Here is a 19,331-nt window from a genome sequence, read left to right on the forward strand (position 1 = left end):
CTCTGGCTGCTCTACACTCATCCTGTCCCCCTTTCAGCTGCTTTTCCACTCCCTTCTCTTCGTGTGCTGCATCTGATCTACAAATGCACACTGCATTCACCCCCAAAAATAGGGGGGGGGGGGGGGGGGGGGGGGGGATTCAAAGCAAGGATGAAATGGAGATGATTCAAATTCAAGACCTCAAAAGGTGTCAACTGTTTATCACTTTCTTTAAAGATAAAGATATTGGGATCATGACATCCGTAAGTCACCTTGTGCAGCTTCCTTTAAAGATTTGAAGTATGGGAAGCAAATATAAGTGCTTGGAAAATATAGAAACACAGAATGGAGAAGTAATGTTAGGTGGGAGTTTGAAACAGTTCTAAAGATATATTGAAACTTCTTTTTTTGCCATGACCCTGGAATGACAGTGGTGACTTTGAAATCCCTGGTCTGCTGAGATTTCAGGTTGTGTTAATGTCCACTGTCGAACATTAAGATAGCAGCAGCTCTGTGGGATAATATTGCTGGTTAGGAAGTGAAGTCAAAAGAGGAGGGCAGGCTGGTTCAAGGCTGACAGGAAGGTGACAGTAACAGTAATGGCCACGTGTTCCAACAGCTGTATACTGAAGATCAACTCTACACTGGAAACTGGTTAAACATCAATGAAATGCATACGTCCAATCTTGTGTTGGAAGTCAGTTTAATTTCTCTCAATACTTAACCGACATGAAAAACTTACTGTACAACAACTCCACGAAGATAACCATGAACATGTTTTAATCGCGATTTCATTTCTGCAAGCAACGCTCTATCACAGGAGTGCGTTTTACTAAGACTCCAGGCTGTTCTGGGGGCTACCCACCACCAGGAAGTTGAACCGGTACAGTATAGTAGAGCCCTAGATAAGCTCTAAGAAAACACATAAGGACCCAAGGACTCCATAAGATGTCCGGAAGATTGGGTCCGGACATTTTCCGCAGGTACAATCGCAGAACATTCAGGCGAGGTGGGGCACCTGCAGAGCTTCCACTCACTCCCTGTGAATCTTCTGGAGGTTTTCCTGCTGTATTCTTAAACGGGCTCACTCATTTTCCAGAAATTTTACTTAGGGGGGCTGGAAGGGAAAGTTCCGGAAAATGTTCGGAGCAGCGTTTGCGGATATTTGCGTTCTGACATACAGAGTCGTCTTTCAAGTTAAGGAAAATAACTGAAATCAGAGTTGTGTGTGTGTGTGTGTGTGTGTGTGTGTGTGTGTGTGTGTGTGTGTGTGTGAGTGAGTGAGTGAGTGAGTGGGAGAGCGAGACCGAGAGCGAGAGAGAGAGAGAGAGAGAGAGAGAGAGAGAGATAGATGCAGATGCAGAGTGAGAAAGAATTTGGCCAAAAATGTTTCTCTCCACTTCTTGTGATTTCCTTTCCCGAGTTCTGAAATGGTAATGAGCTCACTGATATTTGCATAATGTGCCTTTCCTCATCCCCCTTCTTCTACTTACCCAGGCCCTCTTCTGCTCAAATTACCATCTCCCCCCACCCACCCATTCAGTCCTTCCACCTTCTCCTCCCACTGTCATTTCTTAAGTGCTCGCAGATAATTGAGGAGTCTAAATAAAGATAAGCTGTTCAGTCAGGGGGACGGGCGCTGGCCAACAGGTCTGCCACTTCCTGTGTGAACCGCTCCTCACCCTCCCTCAACTCGCTTGCCTCTCATTCAGCTTAGCCTCGCTATCAGCGCTGTGCAGACAGAAACATGGACATGTGCACACAGCATTAAGACTCAAAAATTAAAGAAAAAATGTTTTAAAGGAGACAACTGTCACATTTCGTGCCGATTACGCCGGCGCACCCCAGACTCTGGTGAAACAAGCCGTAACAAAGCCCTTCTGCGAGCGACGGAACCGCTTCTGGTCCATATTATCTGTCACTCCTGCTCCATCTCCTGCTCTCCTCTCTTCCCTCTCCCCGTCCTCTCTCTCCGTCTCCTCGTTCGTCACTTCTCTCACCTTCCCCTCCCTCCTCCTCACTCCCTGCAGCGTCTGTGCTCTGACAGTTATGTGTGAGTGAAGCGTGGGCTGCTGCTGATTTGTGCAGAGTGGGAGAAAGCTGTTTTGGCTCGGGGAGAAGGAGCCGAGTTTAGCCTCTACGGGCGAGATGGATAGGCGGACATGGCACACAAATACAAACACACACACACTCACTTGCACCTCTGTCTTTAAGAATCCTAACCCTAACCTTAACTCAACTCTAACCTGAACCCTAAACCCATGTTATCCCTCAAACAACCCTGTAAAGTTGCTCTGCTCTACGCCTCAAACTAGTCCTTACAACGATTGAAGCGCACACACACACACGCACCCAACATGTCCATTAGCACACGCTTGCCTCGGCCGTAATTTTCTCAGTCCCTCTCCCAATGTCACATGAGCACTCACAGAAACAAGCAGACGCTCAAACCCACATTCACATGACTCCAGTTCCTCATACAGTATACTTCGTCCCGCGCACAATTTAGTCATCCCGATTAATATGCACCCAAATCTGTCTCCATCGCCGAGTCTTCCTCCTCCTCCACCTCTCTCTGAATTAGTCATTCACTCTTGATTGACACTCATTCTATTTTTGATGTATTCAATTCCAAAAACCAGAAATGTCTCTGCCATGCAGTCAAGTTGCAGTTTGCGTCCGTGTCTGTCCAGACCCATGTAAAATATGAAGTGAAGACATGGAGAGAATTAATAAAAAGGTAAGTTGTGTGGTGTTTGAATTCCTGAGTCATTGGCTAAAACACGTGTTTAGTGAGGTCAGTTATCTTGACCTTTGACCACCGAGATCTAATCAGTTCTAGTCCAAATGAACATTTGTGCTAAATTAGAAGTCCTCAAGATGTTCCTGAGATGAATGCATTCAAGAGAATGGACGTGAGTGCAAGTACAGACAACCCGAAAACATAATGCCTCTGGCAAGAAACACACATGCACACAGACTTTGAGACTTAACCAGCTCCAACTGCAGCCGCGGCCATCTCCTTACAGCTGTAACAGACTTCCCGGCATAGGACGCCTACACGTACAGGTTACCATTACTGATCGTCTCGGCACCCAGTTAATTAATTCTAACTCATCTTATGAATGTGTTGTATTGTACTGTCTTTTTTTTTTTTTTAGCTATTATTGGGACCATACCAAACTAAATTTTCCAAGCCAAATTTGATTTAACAGTTCAGTCTTATGATTTGACCAGTGAAGGACTCAGCTGTGTATTAGACTTGGGACAAACAAAAATCCAGTGCAGATGCCTGGCTTGTACATTGCTGAGGATTATCTGCAGTTTACTTTAAAAACAAACAAACATGTGAGCTGCATTAATCTTGCCATTCGCCCATAGGATCGCAATCTAAGTGTGTGTTCTAATGTAGCAGACAAATGTGAGTCAACAAGTGCTGGAAATAAATTCAAAGCTGATTATTTGTTGTTGCTCTAGTGCACTTTTATCTACGAAGAGTATTAGGGCCAGTCGTAAATTTATGAGAATAAAGTCATAATATAACAACAACAAAAAAGTCATAATATTGCAAGAAGAAAGTCATAATATTATGAGAATAATGTCGTAACTTTACGGGAATAAAGTCAAAATGTTTTGTGAATAAAGTCGTAATTTTACGACGATAAAGTCGTAATATTATGGGATTAAAGTCATAAATTTGGTCTCTGTCGTATTTTAGTGAGGGAATTTTAGAAGATGGGTCCCATGCGATAAAATGAGGAACGTGGAACACTTTGTGAAGCTGTACTTCAGTCTAGGTCAACGGGCAAAAGCATTTAATAAACGTTTAACATGGACAACATGGCATTAACGCTCCTGTTGTCAGTGTGGCACGACACCAGAGAAAGCTGATGCCAGGGCTAACGTCTGTTTCCTGGGTTGCTGTTTATTTCCGAAGTATAATATTAAATAAAATGTAAAAAGTTTTAGATACTTCAGGTGTTTAGATTCTGGTCCATCACACAATAAGCTCAGAGAGGCGTCTGATCAGTCCCCGATTCATCCTGCAGCGTGACAATGATTTCCAAACATACAGTCAGAGTCATCAAGGGCTTTGACAAGAAGAACGAGGAGCCCTGCAGCAGATGGCCTGGCCTCCGCAGAGTGCTGATCTCACCATCATATAGAGTCAGTCTGGGATCGCATGATTAGACACTGACACTGAGAGGACACTGAGACAGACCATGGGAGCAGTTGAATCGTCAAATTTGCTTAGGAAATTTCCTAAATTTTGAAATGACCCAGAAGTATTTCATCGGCAGCCATGATAAGAGCTGTTCGGATTCTCTGAATGCATAGGAAAGGTGCTTTCCTATCTCCTTTAGCATAGGGTACACTGGACTTTCCTTTGCGGAAGCAAAGGAGAAATAGACGCCCCACAATACATTGCGGCAGCAATATTTAACATGACGCATCATGCACGAAGTAGAAGAAGGAAAAAGAATATTAATATCATGTAAGTTATCGTTGCATATGAATCATTTACATCTGATGTCACACTGTGGTAATACGCACTGAAACATGCTGGATGGAGCCACTGTGTTTTAGTCAATCCTGGAAATTTGTAGTTTCGCCACGGCAGAACCAAGTCAATAAAGTCCGCCATCGCAGAAATGACGTAGTATAGTGTAAGTTGAGACGGATTTACTTATCAGTGCAGTCGACTTTTCTTAAGATTTATGAATCCTCCTTTACACCTTTCCTTGACCTCACATTTTCCACTTAGGTCAAGGAATAGTGGATAGGAAAATACGACAACATATTCACCGAGGACATAACCAACCTTCCAAGGTTGTTGTTTGCACTTTATATGAAGCAAATTGATGAATCAAAACTATTTGTGACATTGTTTTAGAGACTATACTCACTTTACTTTTTTTTAGTGCACACAACCTTTGCTCAGTCCTGTATTTCTGTGATGAGTATATCTGTTTATGAAATGCCAGTTGTGAGATTAATGAGGCCAAGTGCATCCAGGATTGTTTTCTTCTCTCTCCCCGTCGATTGCTTCTTTTTTTTATTTGTTTATGTGAATGCGCCGTTGTCTTCCTGCAGGAGACGTGTTGTGCATACAGTACGATAAGGGGGTCTATGAGAATTCCATTTTCACCGTGCACTCCAGTCCCATGCAAATGAGACAGCTGTCACAGGTTAATCTCTGGCTGCATGGCGGAGCGCTAACACTTAATTTGCAAAGTCACAGAATATCATTAGCAAGTGAGGTTTCGTCACCACGCTCACTCACCTGCTATCTGCTACTTTCGCGTCAGGGAGTCAATTAAATAAAATGTCAAAAAATCTGTATATTAATTTCTATCGCCATATCAAAGACAGGTGTCTACCTCGTGTTCAACAAAAGATCAGGGAAATGAAGGAGGCTCAGATGATGTGGTCTGACCTGTAGATACTGTTTAAGTGTATATGCATTCTTTTATTTTGCGACAATGAATGCATAAAAAGCAGTGACATTTTGATTTATCTCTGCAAAGCAGCTTTCAAGAGGAGTTTTAACGGCAGCAACATCTTTCTGTCTCTACATTAAAGATGGACCCAGTCTAAAAACATGGTCATCAATCCAAGTGATCATGCTACTTTTCTATATTTCTGAAAACCTGATCGAAAAAAATTCAAACCCAGAAAGTGTCCACGCAGATCCCATTGATTTTTTCCCCCATTCCATTTATGTTTGTATGTTTCATGTGTCCACATCTGCCTGTGTGTCCATGCTGTTACGTGGGTCACTTCAGCGAGGCAACGATAGAACTGCTCCAGGTCTTGGCAGCCGTGTCCGTGACTCTGCTGCATCAGCATGTCCTCCCGCCACACGGGACAAACATGCCGCTTGTGGGTTGATGACACGCTGACGGGGTGAGATCATCGAGCGTTCCTGTCATCAGGAGTGCGAAGTTCCAACAGAATGTCTCGTTTCACACGCACAGTTTTACGTACGCGCACGTGTGCGCCAGCAGATGCAGTGCAAATTCTAAAAAGGATACGGTCACCGAATAATACATTGTCACGTACTAAAAACAACGAGCAACGTCAGCCTGGCGAAAGATGATTACATGCTCCGGAGCAAATGATAAGTTTCCTCCTAAACAGATTATGTTACTGAGCCGTGCATTAGCCAGCTCACGCGACCGTGATCCACCCAATGAGCACTGATGTCCTGTAATCACCTGTGGTGCTTTATCCATCAGTTACCCCAAAGACATGACTGCATCCATCACTCAACTCCAAGTAGGTGCAATAGGCACCTGAGTCAGTGCTGGTACAAATACCAGACAAAAACAAGGAATAACTGAACTAAATCTTATAGGTAGGAAAGTCTTTGTTTTCGGCTTCTACCCATAAATGTCAAAATTCAGGTTATTCAAAGGCTGAATCACTGTTTTGTTAAAATCAGTTTATGGTTCTACTGTACTACGATGCATGTCCTGCTGCTCAACATTCAGCTCCACTCAGGTTTGTATTTGAGCCACTGATCTGTCCATGTTATGGATGGGGAAACCATTTTTGCATGGTGAACATAGGCCTATCACAATTACGACTTTTTGTTGCACGATATATTGTCCCAGAAATGATTGCGATAAACAATATTATTGTGATTTTCACACCATTTTTTGATACTGAATCAAGACTATTGGTCGTTGAACGTGGGAGTCCGACACAAGTTGTGTTGCTGCTGAGAGAAATGCTATCCAAAGTTTAAGACTTTCGTTTAGGCCTGAGACAAAACAAGCAGAAATCCCTATTTTTCTTCTTTTTTTTTTACATTTCATAGACAAAACCAATAATTGGTTAATCAAAGAGTCCATCATCTCATTGATCCAAATGCGGGTCACAACCATAAGTACACACATACAGTACACGACAGAAGTCCTTACCGAAATGGTTGAGTGCAGTGGGTTTGAGGAGTTCCAGAGGCTGATCCTTGCTGCTCATGCCACCTGTCAGAGAGAAAAGTTCGGTCGTGTTATCACTGTATGGCATCGAGATGTAAAAATCAGATGAAGGGGCATAACATTTCCTCCACATTTTGAACAGACCGGAGCAGCTGGCCAATCAGCGCAGACTGGGGTTTATTGGGCAGGCGGCGCTAAAAGAAATCCAGGCGTTTTCGACAGAGGGTGAAAAGAGGAGCCGCAGGAATGGGCAGTATGAGAACAGTGATGCCTCTTCTGAACATTAGAGCATGTAAACTTTTTCAAGTCTTAACCCAAATTAAAAGAATGGACCTGAATATGAGCATAATATGACACCTTTAAACATAACATATTTTGTGCCCCAAAGCAAATTGAACACTTTTGCTTTCTTAACTTGTCTTGTCTGAAGCTCAGACAGAAACAATCCACCTCCAGTGAACTAGGTGTGTAGAAAAATAAATGGTAAGATATGCTTTATTGACGGATGGTCTTCATCGTCTATCTTTAATGGTCATTGATGATGATGACGAGAGTTACTGCCTCTGGGTTGTAAAAGTCGAGTCAGATTTATTTATCTAGTAAATTAAATTGAGCCAAAGTGCTGAACAAACACGGCAAAGGTCAAACAACACAATTAGGGATACAAGGAAGTAAAAGACACAAGATAAAAGTAAATGAGATCAAATAATTACAGATATTAGCAGAATCATAAAAATGGAGCTGCAACAGTAAATTGATTAATCGACTTAAAATCGACAACAAAATTTGTTTTTGTTTTTATGAAAAGGGAAGTGAAAATTCTCTGATTTCAGCTTCTAAAACGTGATAATTTTCTGGTTTTATTTTCTCCTCTATGACAGCAAACTGAATATTTTTTGTGTGGACAAATCAAGACATCATCTTGGGGTTTGGGAAACACGATCGACATTTTATGAACCAAACAATTAATAGATTAATCGAGAAAATAAATTGACAGATTAATCGATAATGAAAACAGTCGTTAGTTGCAGCCCTACAGAAGCATACCATGCAGCTAACCACATGCATGTTTGTGCGCACTTGTTCTTCAACAGATAGCACTACACGTCTGCTTCATGGACTGTCATAAGACAGCAGAAATATAGAAAGATGAGTCCTGTGACTCCTACTCTTGTCACCCAATGAATAAGAACCAAGGTCCAAAGTCCGTTTCAAAGTCTTGGGGAGTACTGCTGCATGTGTGGATCAAAAAAAAGTGTAAAAAGCTGTCTGTGGTTTCAATGCGGCACGTTGTGCGGCACAAACTGCCTCAAGTGATGCCACTTGGTCAGGTTCGGTTGGAGCTGAAGATTTCCAAGTTTGAAAATGAAAAAGGAAAACTTCCGGGGGGTGACGAGTTAGTAAGAAGTGAGCTTGCCAGGCTCCTGTAGCCCACTCCTAATCTCTGCTGGAGGCCTCGGGGGTTCTGGGCTACATTATACACAACTAGCATAACCCTTTCCAACATAACGCGTTGGAGGCTGAGCTGTTTTGTGGGTAATGTAGGGGCCAGGGTTTAACCATGAAAAAGAATGCATGACATTTTTCTAAAAAGCCTGCGTCTCCGCTTCAGCTGCATCGATTTTGAACATTTTTTACCATCTATTGTGTGTCTGACAATGTTTTTGGAGTGCAAGGACAAATTGGAGGTGTACTCTTTCAAAGACGTGAGTCAATACCTCATTTTCATCTCATTTCATTTCAAATCGAATGTGATGGAGACGATGAAAAAACGCATCATTGCCTTCTAACTTTTCTGACTGCACATTACACACAGAGCGGACCACAATTAGCCTCCAAGGCAAAATTGTCCACGGCCCGCTACCACACATTTCATTTTTCTTGAACCACCATTCTCGTGCCTTATGGTCATGGATTCATGCTTCTTTTTTTTTCTAGCAGGAGTCTCTGCGATGACTACACAAACTTTGTTGCCACATTTCTGCTCCCACCTGCGAACAGCTGGACTGAACTTATGCAATCACTCAGCCCACAACAGTTTATCCTCAAGACTGGCAGCTGGTACCGGTGGTGGGGTCAGTAATCCTGCAATTACCACCACATTCAGGAAGCAGACTCTCTCACAGTGGAATATCTCAAACTTTTGCCTGTACTCAGTGGGTGCTGCCGCACGCACAGGGGGGTGCATCGGGGTTGAGTTGTGAATGTGCGCTAGACGAGTGAATCCTTTTTTCTTTCTTTTTTTAAATCAAAAGCCCATGAACATTTTTTCAAAGGAAAAAAAAATTTAACTAAATATTCTATGAGGGTGGTTATGGTTGTGTTTGTGATTAATACAAACAGAAAGCTGAGTAATCTCCGACGCAAACATCCCTGAACCGGTGGAGACGGACACAAAGAAGACGAGGGATGGAAGGAAGCCTTGTGTGGTAATATAGGAAAATGTGAGGGAGACCATGAGACCATGTGCAGTGTCACACATGAATGAGCAGCAGCTCATGACATACCCACGACTACTATGAATTTTGTTTTTCTGGGTTGCTAGGCGCTATTTTCAGGCCAAGCAGACTGCTCCATGATTAATACATGACGGAGGGGAGGGGCCAAATTAAATATTCATATCGCACACAAAAACACAGACTGAATGCATTTCTTGAATTTCGTGTCCTAGGCAAAGCCTGCTTCCTTTGTGTTTTAATTTAAAGTAGATGCCAACAAACCAAACTGCACAAGGAAATAAAAAAACAACAGAGAAGAGAAGAAAAGAGAAGAGAAGGGGTTTTGTATTGAAGGATTTGGCTGGATACAGTATGTGGATGGATACAGTATGTGCGCGTGCATGTCTGTGTGCAAGTCAGTAGGGTGGCCGTGGCAGATGGTAGAAAGACGACACCAGAGCTCGATGGGCGAAAGACAGGCCAAGCAATCACACACTCAAACACACACACCAAAGAAGAGTTGAAAGTGTAAGTGAGCCACCCCCAAATTCCTAGTTTTACTCTTCAGCTCCCTCAGAAGACTGAAAAAATATATAACACGTGCGTATGTGTGTTGTGTGTACAGGCGGTCTTGCCCATGACTGAGTAGAGTTTGCCTTCTGACACCACCGAGCGGAAGAGGGGTCAAGTGGCCTCTGCCTTAACACACAGTGACCCCAGAGAAATCTCCATGGAAACCACAACAAGCAAATATGCAGAGAGAAACAGTCTTGAACAAAGAACAGTGTTCTTGAACTTTTTTTCTGTTATTAATACTAGTGTAGCACTGAATAGAATTGCAACAAAAACTGATACTATTTTTAACACTTTTCTGCATATAAATAATAAACCCTTTTCGACATGAGTGAGCCATGTTGCGAAATACATAAATGCACAAGATTTCCTTAGTTCAGATCAGGATATACGGTTGTTTAAAAGCAAGTATATCGACACTTTGATGCTGAAACAACTTCATTAATCAATGAGTTAACAGGTAAAAAACATTTATTACTCACATTTCTGCACATCAATTATTTATGTCAGTCATTTATCAAGCAAAAATCCCAAAGGATGACACATTTCCAGATGTGATGAAATTGCTATTTTGGAAGGGTTGTTTTATATCATTGTAAAAAATGGATATCTTTGGGGTTTGGACTGGTGGGAAATCTGAAGACATCACTTGGGAAAATATGACGGGTATCTTTACATAACGAATTAAATAAATAAAGCAAAAAAATAATCTGCATGTTGACTGAAGGGAAAAATCAGCGCTTAAAAAGGAACAGATCGATATTTCTTTCCCAGGAGATCGATACCACTCTCACATCTTGACGCAAACTGTGAAGCTACCACCTGCAGTCGCTTAGCTCAGTGTAGCATAAAGACTGGAGACAGGGGAAAACAACAAGCCTGGTGTTACCAAAAAAACATACCAAATCGTGCCTACCAGCACTTAATTAACTTATTTCCCTTTGTTCTTTTTTACTTTTTTTACAAGAATCTATGCTCGGAATTCAGTTTCATTTGGTAAATCAATAGATTACATCTGGACAGCTATTCTGATGACAGTATGTATGGCTCTAGCCAACCACTGGTCTGCCTTCCCCCACCTCACTCCTGAGTTATTGCCTCCCAACACCAGCCATAATGGATAGGCTGCCTGTATGCACAGTCCACTCTGCAGTAGACACTGTGTGCAAGGCCACACATTTGTCCGCGGAGCACTCTTGTCCACTTTAAACACGGCACTTATCCATCTCGTCCGAACCGCGTCACCGTTGTCTCCGAGCCTGATTGAATAGTCATCCTCTCTGCTGCACAACTATTATCTGAAGTTGCGGCTGTAACAACAAGAGAGAGCAGAGTACGAGAGGTTCACCGCCTCTCACAGCTCATCCTGCGGTCCGAGCTTTGGCTGTTGCAGACCGAATGAATTAAAAAAAGACGGGCATTTGAAATAGCTTGGAGTTTGAGTGGGAAATCGAACCATGACGAGGGGGTATTTCTGGATGCGTTATTGTGGTAAGAAGAGAAATGGCACTTTTTGTATCACCAATTTAGAACAAATGCTTGTCGCACATCATAATATATGTAGCAATATATGGTCATGTTGGTAAATAACGTCCTGCAGGTAGTTATTGCTGTGCATGGGCGTGTATAATACAGTAACAATGGAGGACGCTGTTATGTTGGCTGCAGGTCATTTGGACTCCTTGGTGGATATTTTTATGCGCTGACCTATGTGACCTGTGCCATATGCATGCCCATGAGCAATACAGTTACACATATTCCTCCAGTGAAATGTAGGAATATACATAAGGCCAGTTTAAATACCCAAATTACATTCTTAGAAAAAGTACATCTGTGTCTCCAAGACTCAGAAGGATCACGATTTACTCTTTTTGCATGTGTCAAATCTCATTTGTAAAAGCCCTGATGTGTCGACAGACTTCCTTGTGTATAGACATACGTGATCACCACATGGAAAAGGAAGGGAGGGGGGGGCGCCAAGTTACCGATGACTGGCAAGAAGACAAGTTGGCTCAGAGGCCGGCAGGAAGCAGGAGTGCCTGCTTCAGTGAATACACACCTGGTGTACAGTGATGAGGAGAACCCCTTCGACAATGCAAAAGGAGGACACACGTGAACATTCATAGAAACAGGTTTGTGCACAAAGGAACGCATGCAATTGAACGTGCACACAAGCACAGCACACCCTTCGCCTCCTGCTAGACGGTGAAGATGCCAAGTCACCTTGTTCTGGACCACCTTCACCTCCGCATGACCAGCAGTCGCCGTGGCAGCGTGCCAGCCACGCCGACCTGTCTCGTCCGCTGCAACTCAGTCTGGTATATTCTGAGCCCTCGATGTGGGCCTCAGAGCTCTGCCAACTGTGCCATCCTGTCTGCCGCGGCTCCACCGAAACTGCCCTTCTGCTGCGACCAAACTCGGAGCCAGTGCGAGCGGGTGCCAGCCCCAACCAACCTGCCACCGCCTTGCTAAACCACAAGATGATCTGGTCGGGAGCCAACTCGTGAGGGGATTCGTTCCAAAAAGAGGTATCCATCATGGGACTGAACTAAATTGTGCTTTTTACAGATCAACTGGAATATAAGTACTTTGTAGAGTGTGTACTTCCATGGTGGCATTTTCCTCACAGAGATTTATGTTTCATCTAACCTACTTTTTTGAAATGAAATCTTATATGATGGTTAACAGTCATAAACAGCATTTTATTTTAGAGTCATGTACTCATAAACAGAAGGAATCATCCTTAACTGGTCACTTATTCTGTTGAAATCTTTAATCTCCCAAAAACACAGACCGGTGTCAGGCTGGTAAATACGTCATGTTGCCTTATATATAACATAAATTCAAATCACAAGCAAGTGCCGAATCTCAGCAGCAGGACTCAAGCACTATTGAACCTTGGTTGAAGACAATTTCTCTTGCAGACCAAGTTACTAGCATCCACTTATGGATTGAGTTTACATAACCATCTACATGGCTTAGTGCACATTTATGAATAGTTACACAAGGACTGTCACCACTATGGGTCCCTGTAAGGATATTTGGTTAATTCACCAGAGCAAATTAAATGTCTTAATGAAGAATCTCATGTAGTGCTACATGTCTTAGTGGTTTTATTCTATAGATTGTACTGTAATAATACTTTTATAAATGGGCAAGTACATTTTAAGCAAAATGCAGATATAACGGTATTGGTGTATATGTCTGGCAAGAACTTGAAAGTCTGTCCTGCAGAGAGTATTTTAAAGTTGATATTTCAGCTATAAAATATCCTGCTTGGTATTATCTCAGTCATGATAAAAAAAATACTGCAAGCAATCCGTATCAAGATTGTTTGTTTTTGTTAATAATTTAAAAAAAAATAATACTATCAACCGATATACTCATAGCCGATTTGTTTCAACAGATCTTCTCAAACACATCACTCCGTGCTGCACATGAAGAAGTTGTATTGCTGCTTTCTATCGCGAATGAAATATAGAGCATGCAGCAAATCTGGCAAACTTTTATTTCTTTGTTGATTATTTGTCCGAGCCTGTTTGCAGGACTCAACCCATAGACCTTTCTCGCCACTGCCTTAAACCGCTTGTTGGTGTTGCGGCCATGTTTACCAACTACTCACAACTTCCTCTGGGCATTTTGAACCAACAAGAGAAACCACAGGCTTTGACTTTATTTTTACTGCTGGACCTTTAACGGTTTGTGTTGGTGTTTACAAGTGTGTGTGTGTGTGTGTGTGTGTGTTGTACATGTGTGTGTTGTACATGTGTTTGTGTATGACTCACTAGGTTTGATGTGAACAAGGAAAGAGAATTTAGATTTTTGTAGTATACGTGTGTTTGTGTGTATTTATCATCATCATGACAGACCTACAACCCATAAAGTTTATGGTTAAACTATGGATGATAACTTAAGGAATCACTGCCAGATATTTTGAATCTAATATACATATATTGGCCGATTTATCTAAAATGTTTTACTCCCAAATGTCGTGGTTGGCATTGGCCCAAAAAGATAAATGTCGTTCGGGCTATAATCATGCAATATAGCTATAGATAGAAAGAGATGACATGTAGTCTTCCATCAAGCCAGCAACACGACTTAGTCCACTGGGAGACAGAGGATCCCTGTGTTACCTAAAACGAATGAGGCGCGTGTGTGCGTGTGTGTGTGTGTGCGTGCGTTTCACTGCTGAAAGGGCTTAAAATGTACTAACAGGAACAGAGACATCTGTATAGGAGTACATGGGTCACTTGGTAGAGAGAAGGGCCTTTCTGTTTGTAAGAGCATTATACATGTGGACATCACATGGTAGATTACACCTCCTGGTTATGCAATAGGTCACAAATATTGTAATATATACGTATGCAAGACTACGATAAACACATTATCATCCCTCAGGCAGTCTCTGGGCCGCGACTCCACAATGAAAGGGAAAACATCTTTAGGTGGGAGTGAATTCCTGTGAGTAATCTGTTTCCATCAGTTGTTTAACAACGAATACTCGACGAACTACTGCATCGCGGCTGTCCCCGGAATTTGTTCATTGGGGAAATTTGACTGATCTTAGGAAAACAAAAGTTCATAAACATGCAAATCCAGACATTATACGCCAGAAAAATCACACTTTACGTTTCTTTTAAGTTCCTGTCAAGACAAATCAGCAAAAGCCAAAGCAGTGGTTACTTGTGACTACTAGTCTGACTAATTTCAGACTATTTTACGGGTATATAATGGTGTGATGGAGTGGGTCATATAGTATGAAATTAAATTAAGGCACTAAATAGCTTGTTCTAAAGTCTGGACCTACCGTAGAATCCTCATCTGTTTTCTCTGACACTGTTGTGACCCTCCTCAAGCTCCTCTCACTTCTCCTCTCATCCAATCTTGTAGAAAAGAAGTGTGAATGTAAAAAAGAGAGAGTGAAATGAATAGAGACTCACTGGACATGGGAAGAGCTACTCCACCCAGCTGTAAGCTGTACAGGACTGGAGTTAATTATACCTTTTGTGTCCGACAGTCTTGTTTTCACATAAACTGTGTGTATGTGTATGTGTGTGTGTGTGTGTGTGCGTGCGTGCGTGCGTGCGTGCGTGCGTGCGTGCGTGCGTGCGTGCGTGCGTGCGTGCGTGCGTGTGTTTGTCGATGCCTGGAACATGGGTGTGATTCCCAGCATGTCCAGTCATGTTGACTGCTGAGTGTATGTTACAGCCACCAGCATTAAGTAGCACTGTTTGTGTGAGTGAGTGTGTTTGTGTGTATGTTGTCAAGTCCTGAGGTAGCTCTGTATCTATCTATGTTCAAGATTATTTGAGGCCGTGTGGTAATCAGGTTTAGTCCAGAGGCTTGTATTAATTTTTATTTTAAGCTGCACTTATCAATATATGGCCACTAAGAGGCAGGAAACACCCCCAAAACAGGCTAACAAACACACAAACCTAACATATTATTGCCCATTAAGTTACGGTTAGGAGGATCACGGAGAAACATAACAAATTGGAGGTAATGTTTATGGCCACCTGACAAATATTCAATATTCAATTTTCACTCTTCTTTTGGCTCTGCTCTGATCTCCATTAACCCCCAAGAAGCCTATTTCAGTATTTTGGTCCCCCTGAAGTTTGGTATTATGTGTTTTGCATAATTGGGTTTACCAGACCTCCAGTTGGAAATGACACTCCCTGTTACATTGATGATACCAATCAAGATTTATGTACACAGCAAGGGTGCCACATAATGTCGTACTGATGTGACACCTGCATCTTTAAAACCAGCGTAACGCAATCAAGACTGACTAGAATTTAGAAGACCAATCCTGACCTAATCGGGTCCCTGGGTCAGTTTGGTTTCTCAGAACCGAGTGAAATACTTTCCCCATCGGTCATTATAAGTCAGCCAACGTATCCCATACATAAACTGACGGAATCAAAACCTTTTGAACCCAGTGCAGCATATGCCAACCAAAAAAGCAACTCGTCTGTCTTACACCAGACCATAATCGTCCCCTAACCATAACCAGGTACAGTGAGTTCCTAAATAAGCATAGAAACAACTGTTATAATGCTGCAGTCACGACAAGTGGATAATGAACTGTTAGATCTAAATCATTTTTGGCAGAAAACTAATAAGCGCTCTGTGAAAATTTTACTGATACAGGGTCAACATACGTTATCCGCAACTTGCCAAACACATTGTATTACTAGAAAATTTAATACAAAACACATTTGCCATTTCAGTCTAGTTGTGTATAAACATAGGACAGGGTTCGAACAAAAAAACGTTCATGTTTTACAAATCAATATTCCCCCCGTAAGGAAATGTTAACACTCCCAATAATGGCTGCTTGTCTGTGATTTGACAGAAATCAAGAGGAAAAGCAGAGATGGGAAAACGAATTTGACAGGGACTGAAATGTGAAGGTGCAGTAAAGCAAACAGAGACACGAGGGGAAGACAGCCATGACATGAATACAGAAATCAAGAGTCCTAGATGAGAGTGAGTTGTACCAGTGCCCCACAGCCTCAGGTGCTGTTGACAGGGGTGTACGGTCACGGGTCGGGTTGGGATTAGGGTGGCACACTTCACGTCTTCCAAGAATAGCGTGTGTGTGTGTGTGTGTGTGTGTGTGTGTGTGTGTTGTGACCAGTGACGTGGAAAGACCAGGCGCCCTGAGGCTGCAGCTCATAGTTGTCAAAGAGGGAACTCAGGCTGGAAAGAAATCTAATTATTGCTTCTTGAAAGTCGCATTTTCAAGAAAAATCTATCAATCCCGTCCACTGTCACTAAAAATTTGCCTTGCATCCCGTGTTTTTTTTTATCTCAAATTCACTGCTGATTGTAGCTGGAGCAGGGTGCATGGATGCAGGAAAAAATGGGAGCTGCCTACATCGTTGAAGTTCAGCAGCCTTTTGCCTCCTTTTCCTCGTCTGCCTACTCTGTTCCCCCAACATCTGTCTCTCCATCCGCCAGAATGTGTCCAATCAGCGGTTGTCCCTCACTAATAAAACGCATCCAGAGGGGAGGAAGAAAAGGCTTCAAAGGCATTCCTCCAGTCGATATGGGAGCCTCCGCAAATCCCCTGGCTCCGTTCTATCTCCATTGCCAGTACAAATCACAAATGTGTGTGTGAAACCCCCTCACACCTCATCATCACACTCCTCTCTCCTAAATCAACTCGCTCTACGCAAATCTCAGCCAGTCTCCCCTTCCCCTTTCCACTAACACCGCACAACACATCTCTAAGGAGGACCTTTGAAAAAAAGGATTGAACAGACGCACCGTTTCACTTTTATATTTGTGTGGCTTTGTCACAATCTTTCAAGAAATGGGGTTTTATGGAAGGCGAGGCTTAAGATCTTTTTGATATGCATATCTATACTAAGATGCATGCCTGGAAGAGGCAAGCCCTCTGTCTGTAATATTAAAATCATATACAAAATACATGAGAGTATGACATGTTTTTCATTATTAAGTGAGGAAAAAAACATACTGTACATAATGCAATACAGTAGGCATCCTGCGCCACAGTAGTGTAAAACTGCAAATGCTAAGTATAGGTAGCTCATGTGCAGTAGCTTATCAAACCATTGACAGCCAGTCAAAACAGGAAAACATTTCCATCAGACAAGAGTTGCTTTGGGAATGTTCTTTATATTCTTTGTAGCACAATAAAAAAAACTCTGTATATCTAGGGGGTTTGTGGACTAGTTGGCCTTTACCCAAGTTCACTAACCCAGTTTGACCAGGTTCAGTGTGACCTCTTCTTGTGTCCCCTGATCTCCACCTTCTTGTAAATGTAGGCCCACCCAGGCCTACCCGATATTCCTACCCTATGCTTTTACTTTGTACCAAAAAATAGAGATCTTCAATCAACAGGAAATGATTTACACTAAATAAAGGAAATGCTCTAACTGTGTCATTTCGTTGTACCTATAAAAGCGTTATAGACAGATTTTGAAAACAGTAAATAGATTAGTTATTAATAATGACAGTTAAACAAATGTTTTAGGGAAAAGTGAGCAACAACAATAAAGGGTAAGTCGAATTAGCCCCATTTTACACTGTTGGGAAAACTAGGCCTTGTGTAGCAGTGACACACTGCTTATACATTCCTAGAAGGTGGAATAACAGGTGCAGCACCAAGACTGGTGGGTCAGCAGAAACAATCCAAACACATCCAACCTTTCAGCCAGGAGGAAATAATTCCCACAAAACCACACACAATTTCAAATTATCCACCTCAAAGTGGTGGGTGCAAGAGGAATGAGGGAAAGAGAACAGAAGGAGAAACAAGGTGGGCTGAATGGGGAAAAGGAGGATGGAATTGGAGAAGAAGACAAAAAATAAGTAGATAAGAGGATGTGAAATAATAGCGTTGGCCAAAGTGAAGAGCAGAAAGACTTAATATAACACAGAAAGGTAGCACAGCCTTTAAAACTAAGAGCCACTTTTTAAAAGACGAATCTGAACCAGAACCTTTTTTTAATACAATAAGCCAGTACATTCCCAGTAATTAGGAAGGAATTTCTTACATGTGGCTCCCTCTGACGTCAATCCTGTACCTTCCCAGAGTTTGCTTTCTCTTCCCCAGCGCTGTGAATGTTTAGTGTTAGGCTGCTTTTGGCACGGCTCCTGGACTTGGGTGCTAGGAGGGGTTTAGAGGGAAGGGTGGGGTTTCTTTGCTTGTTTAAAAAGAAAGCAAGGATGAGCATGGCAACCTCAGTTCAAGTATTTGAACTCTCCTGTGCTTCTGCACTGTGCTTTGTGTGTGTGCTTTGTGTGTGTGCTTTGTGTGTGTGCTTTGTGTGTGTGTGTGTGTGTGTGTGTGTGTGTGTGTGTGTGTGTGTGTGTGTGTGTGTGTGTGTGTGTGTGTGTGTGTGTGTGTGTGTGTGTGTGTCGGCGTTTGCCTAATCAGTGGAGCCTAGAGGGTCAAAGCGATTCAAATATTTCCAGCGCAGGTCTTTAAAGTCAGCGCACTTAAATGACATCTTGGCAAATTCTGGGTTGGAATAGAGTGATCTAACGGATAAGGCAACAAATTAAATAATGCATGAATATGACCATTTGCAAAGACTATTTGAACCAGGTTTCTTGGAAATTAAATTTTCTATATACTTGGGGTGATTGGTCAAATGTGCCAGGAAGAAGTGGGTGTAAGAATGGCCAAAAAAGACTTTAATTAGAAATAAAAACTTTTCTAGAACTTGTTCCTAATAAAGTCATTCATGTTCTCAACTTGTATTTTTCCACTGTGAAAAGTTTGTACTGACCTGATGTTATTAAATACAAGTGACATTATATTCAGCAGCCATCTGCTTTATACTGTCATCTGTGTGGCTTCTGAAACTGAGACAATAGCTGTAAGGCAATCAATTAATAAACAGAGTCATGTGCGTGT

General features: G+C 42.3%; 1 protein-coding gene across 6 annotated transcripts in view; it reads right to left on the minus strand.

The window, feature by feature from the left end:
- Positions 1 to 19,331, minus strand: part of hdac4 (histone deacetylase 4) — a 122,263-nt gene that overhangs the window by 67,920 nt on the left and 35,012 nt on the right. For 5 of the 6 annotated variants that reach the window (XM_035651334.2, XM_047337066.1, XM_047337063.1 and 2 more), the window contains one exon: positions 6,906 to 6,968. In XM_035651334.2, coding sequence (XP_035507227.2) covers positions 6,906 to 6,968 — 63 coding nt within the window. Of the gene's footprint in view, positions 1 to 6,905; positions 6,969 to 14,744; positions 14,821 to 19,331 lie in introns of all 6 variants that reach the window. The other variant, XM_047337067.1, reaches the window with a different exon arrangement.

This window comes from Scophthalmus maximus, chromosome 14, assembly GCF_022379125.1.
Source record: "Scophthalmus maximus strain ysfricsl-2021 chromosome 14, ASM2237912v1, whole genome shotgun sequence".
NCBI classification, from domain to species: Eukaryota; Metazoa; Chordata; class Actinopteri; order Pleuronectiformes; family Scophthalmidae; genus Scophthalmus; species Scophthalmus maximus.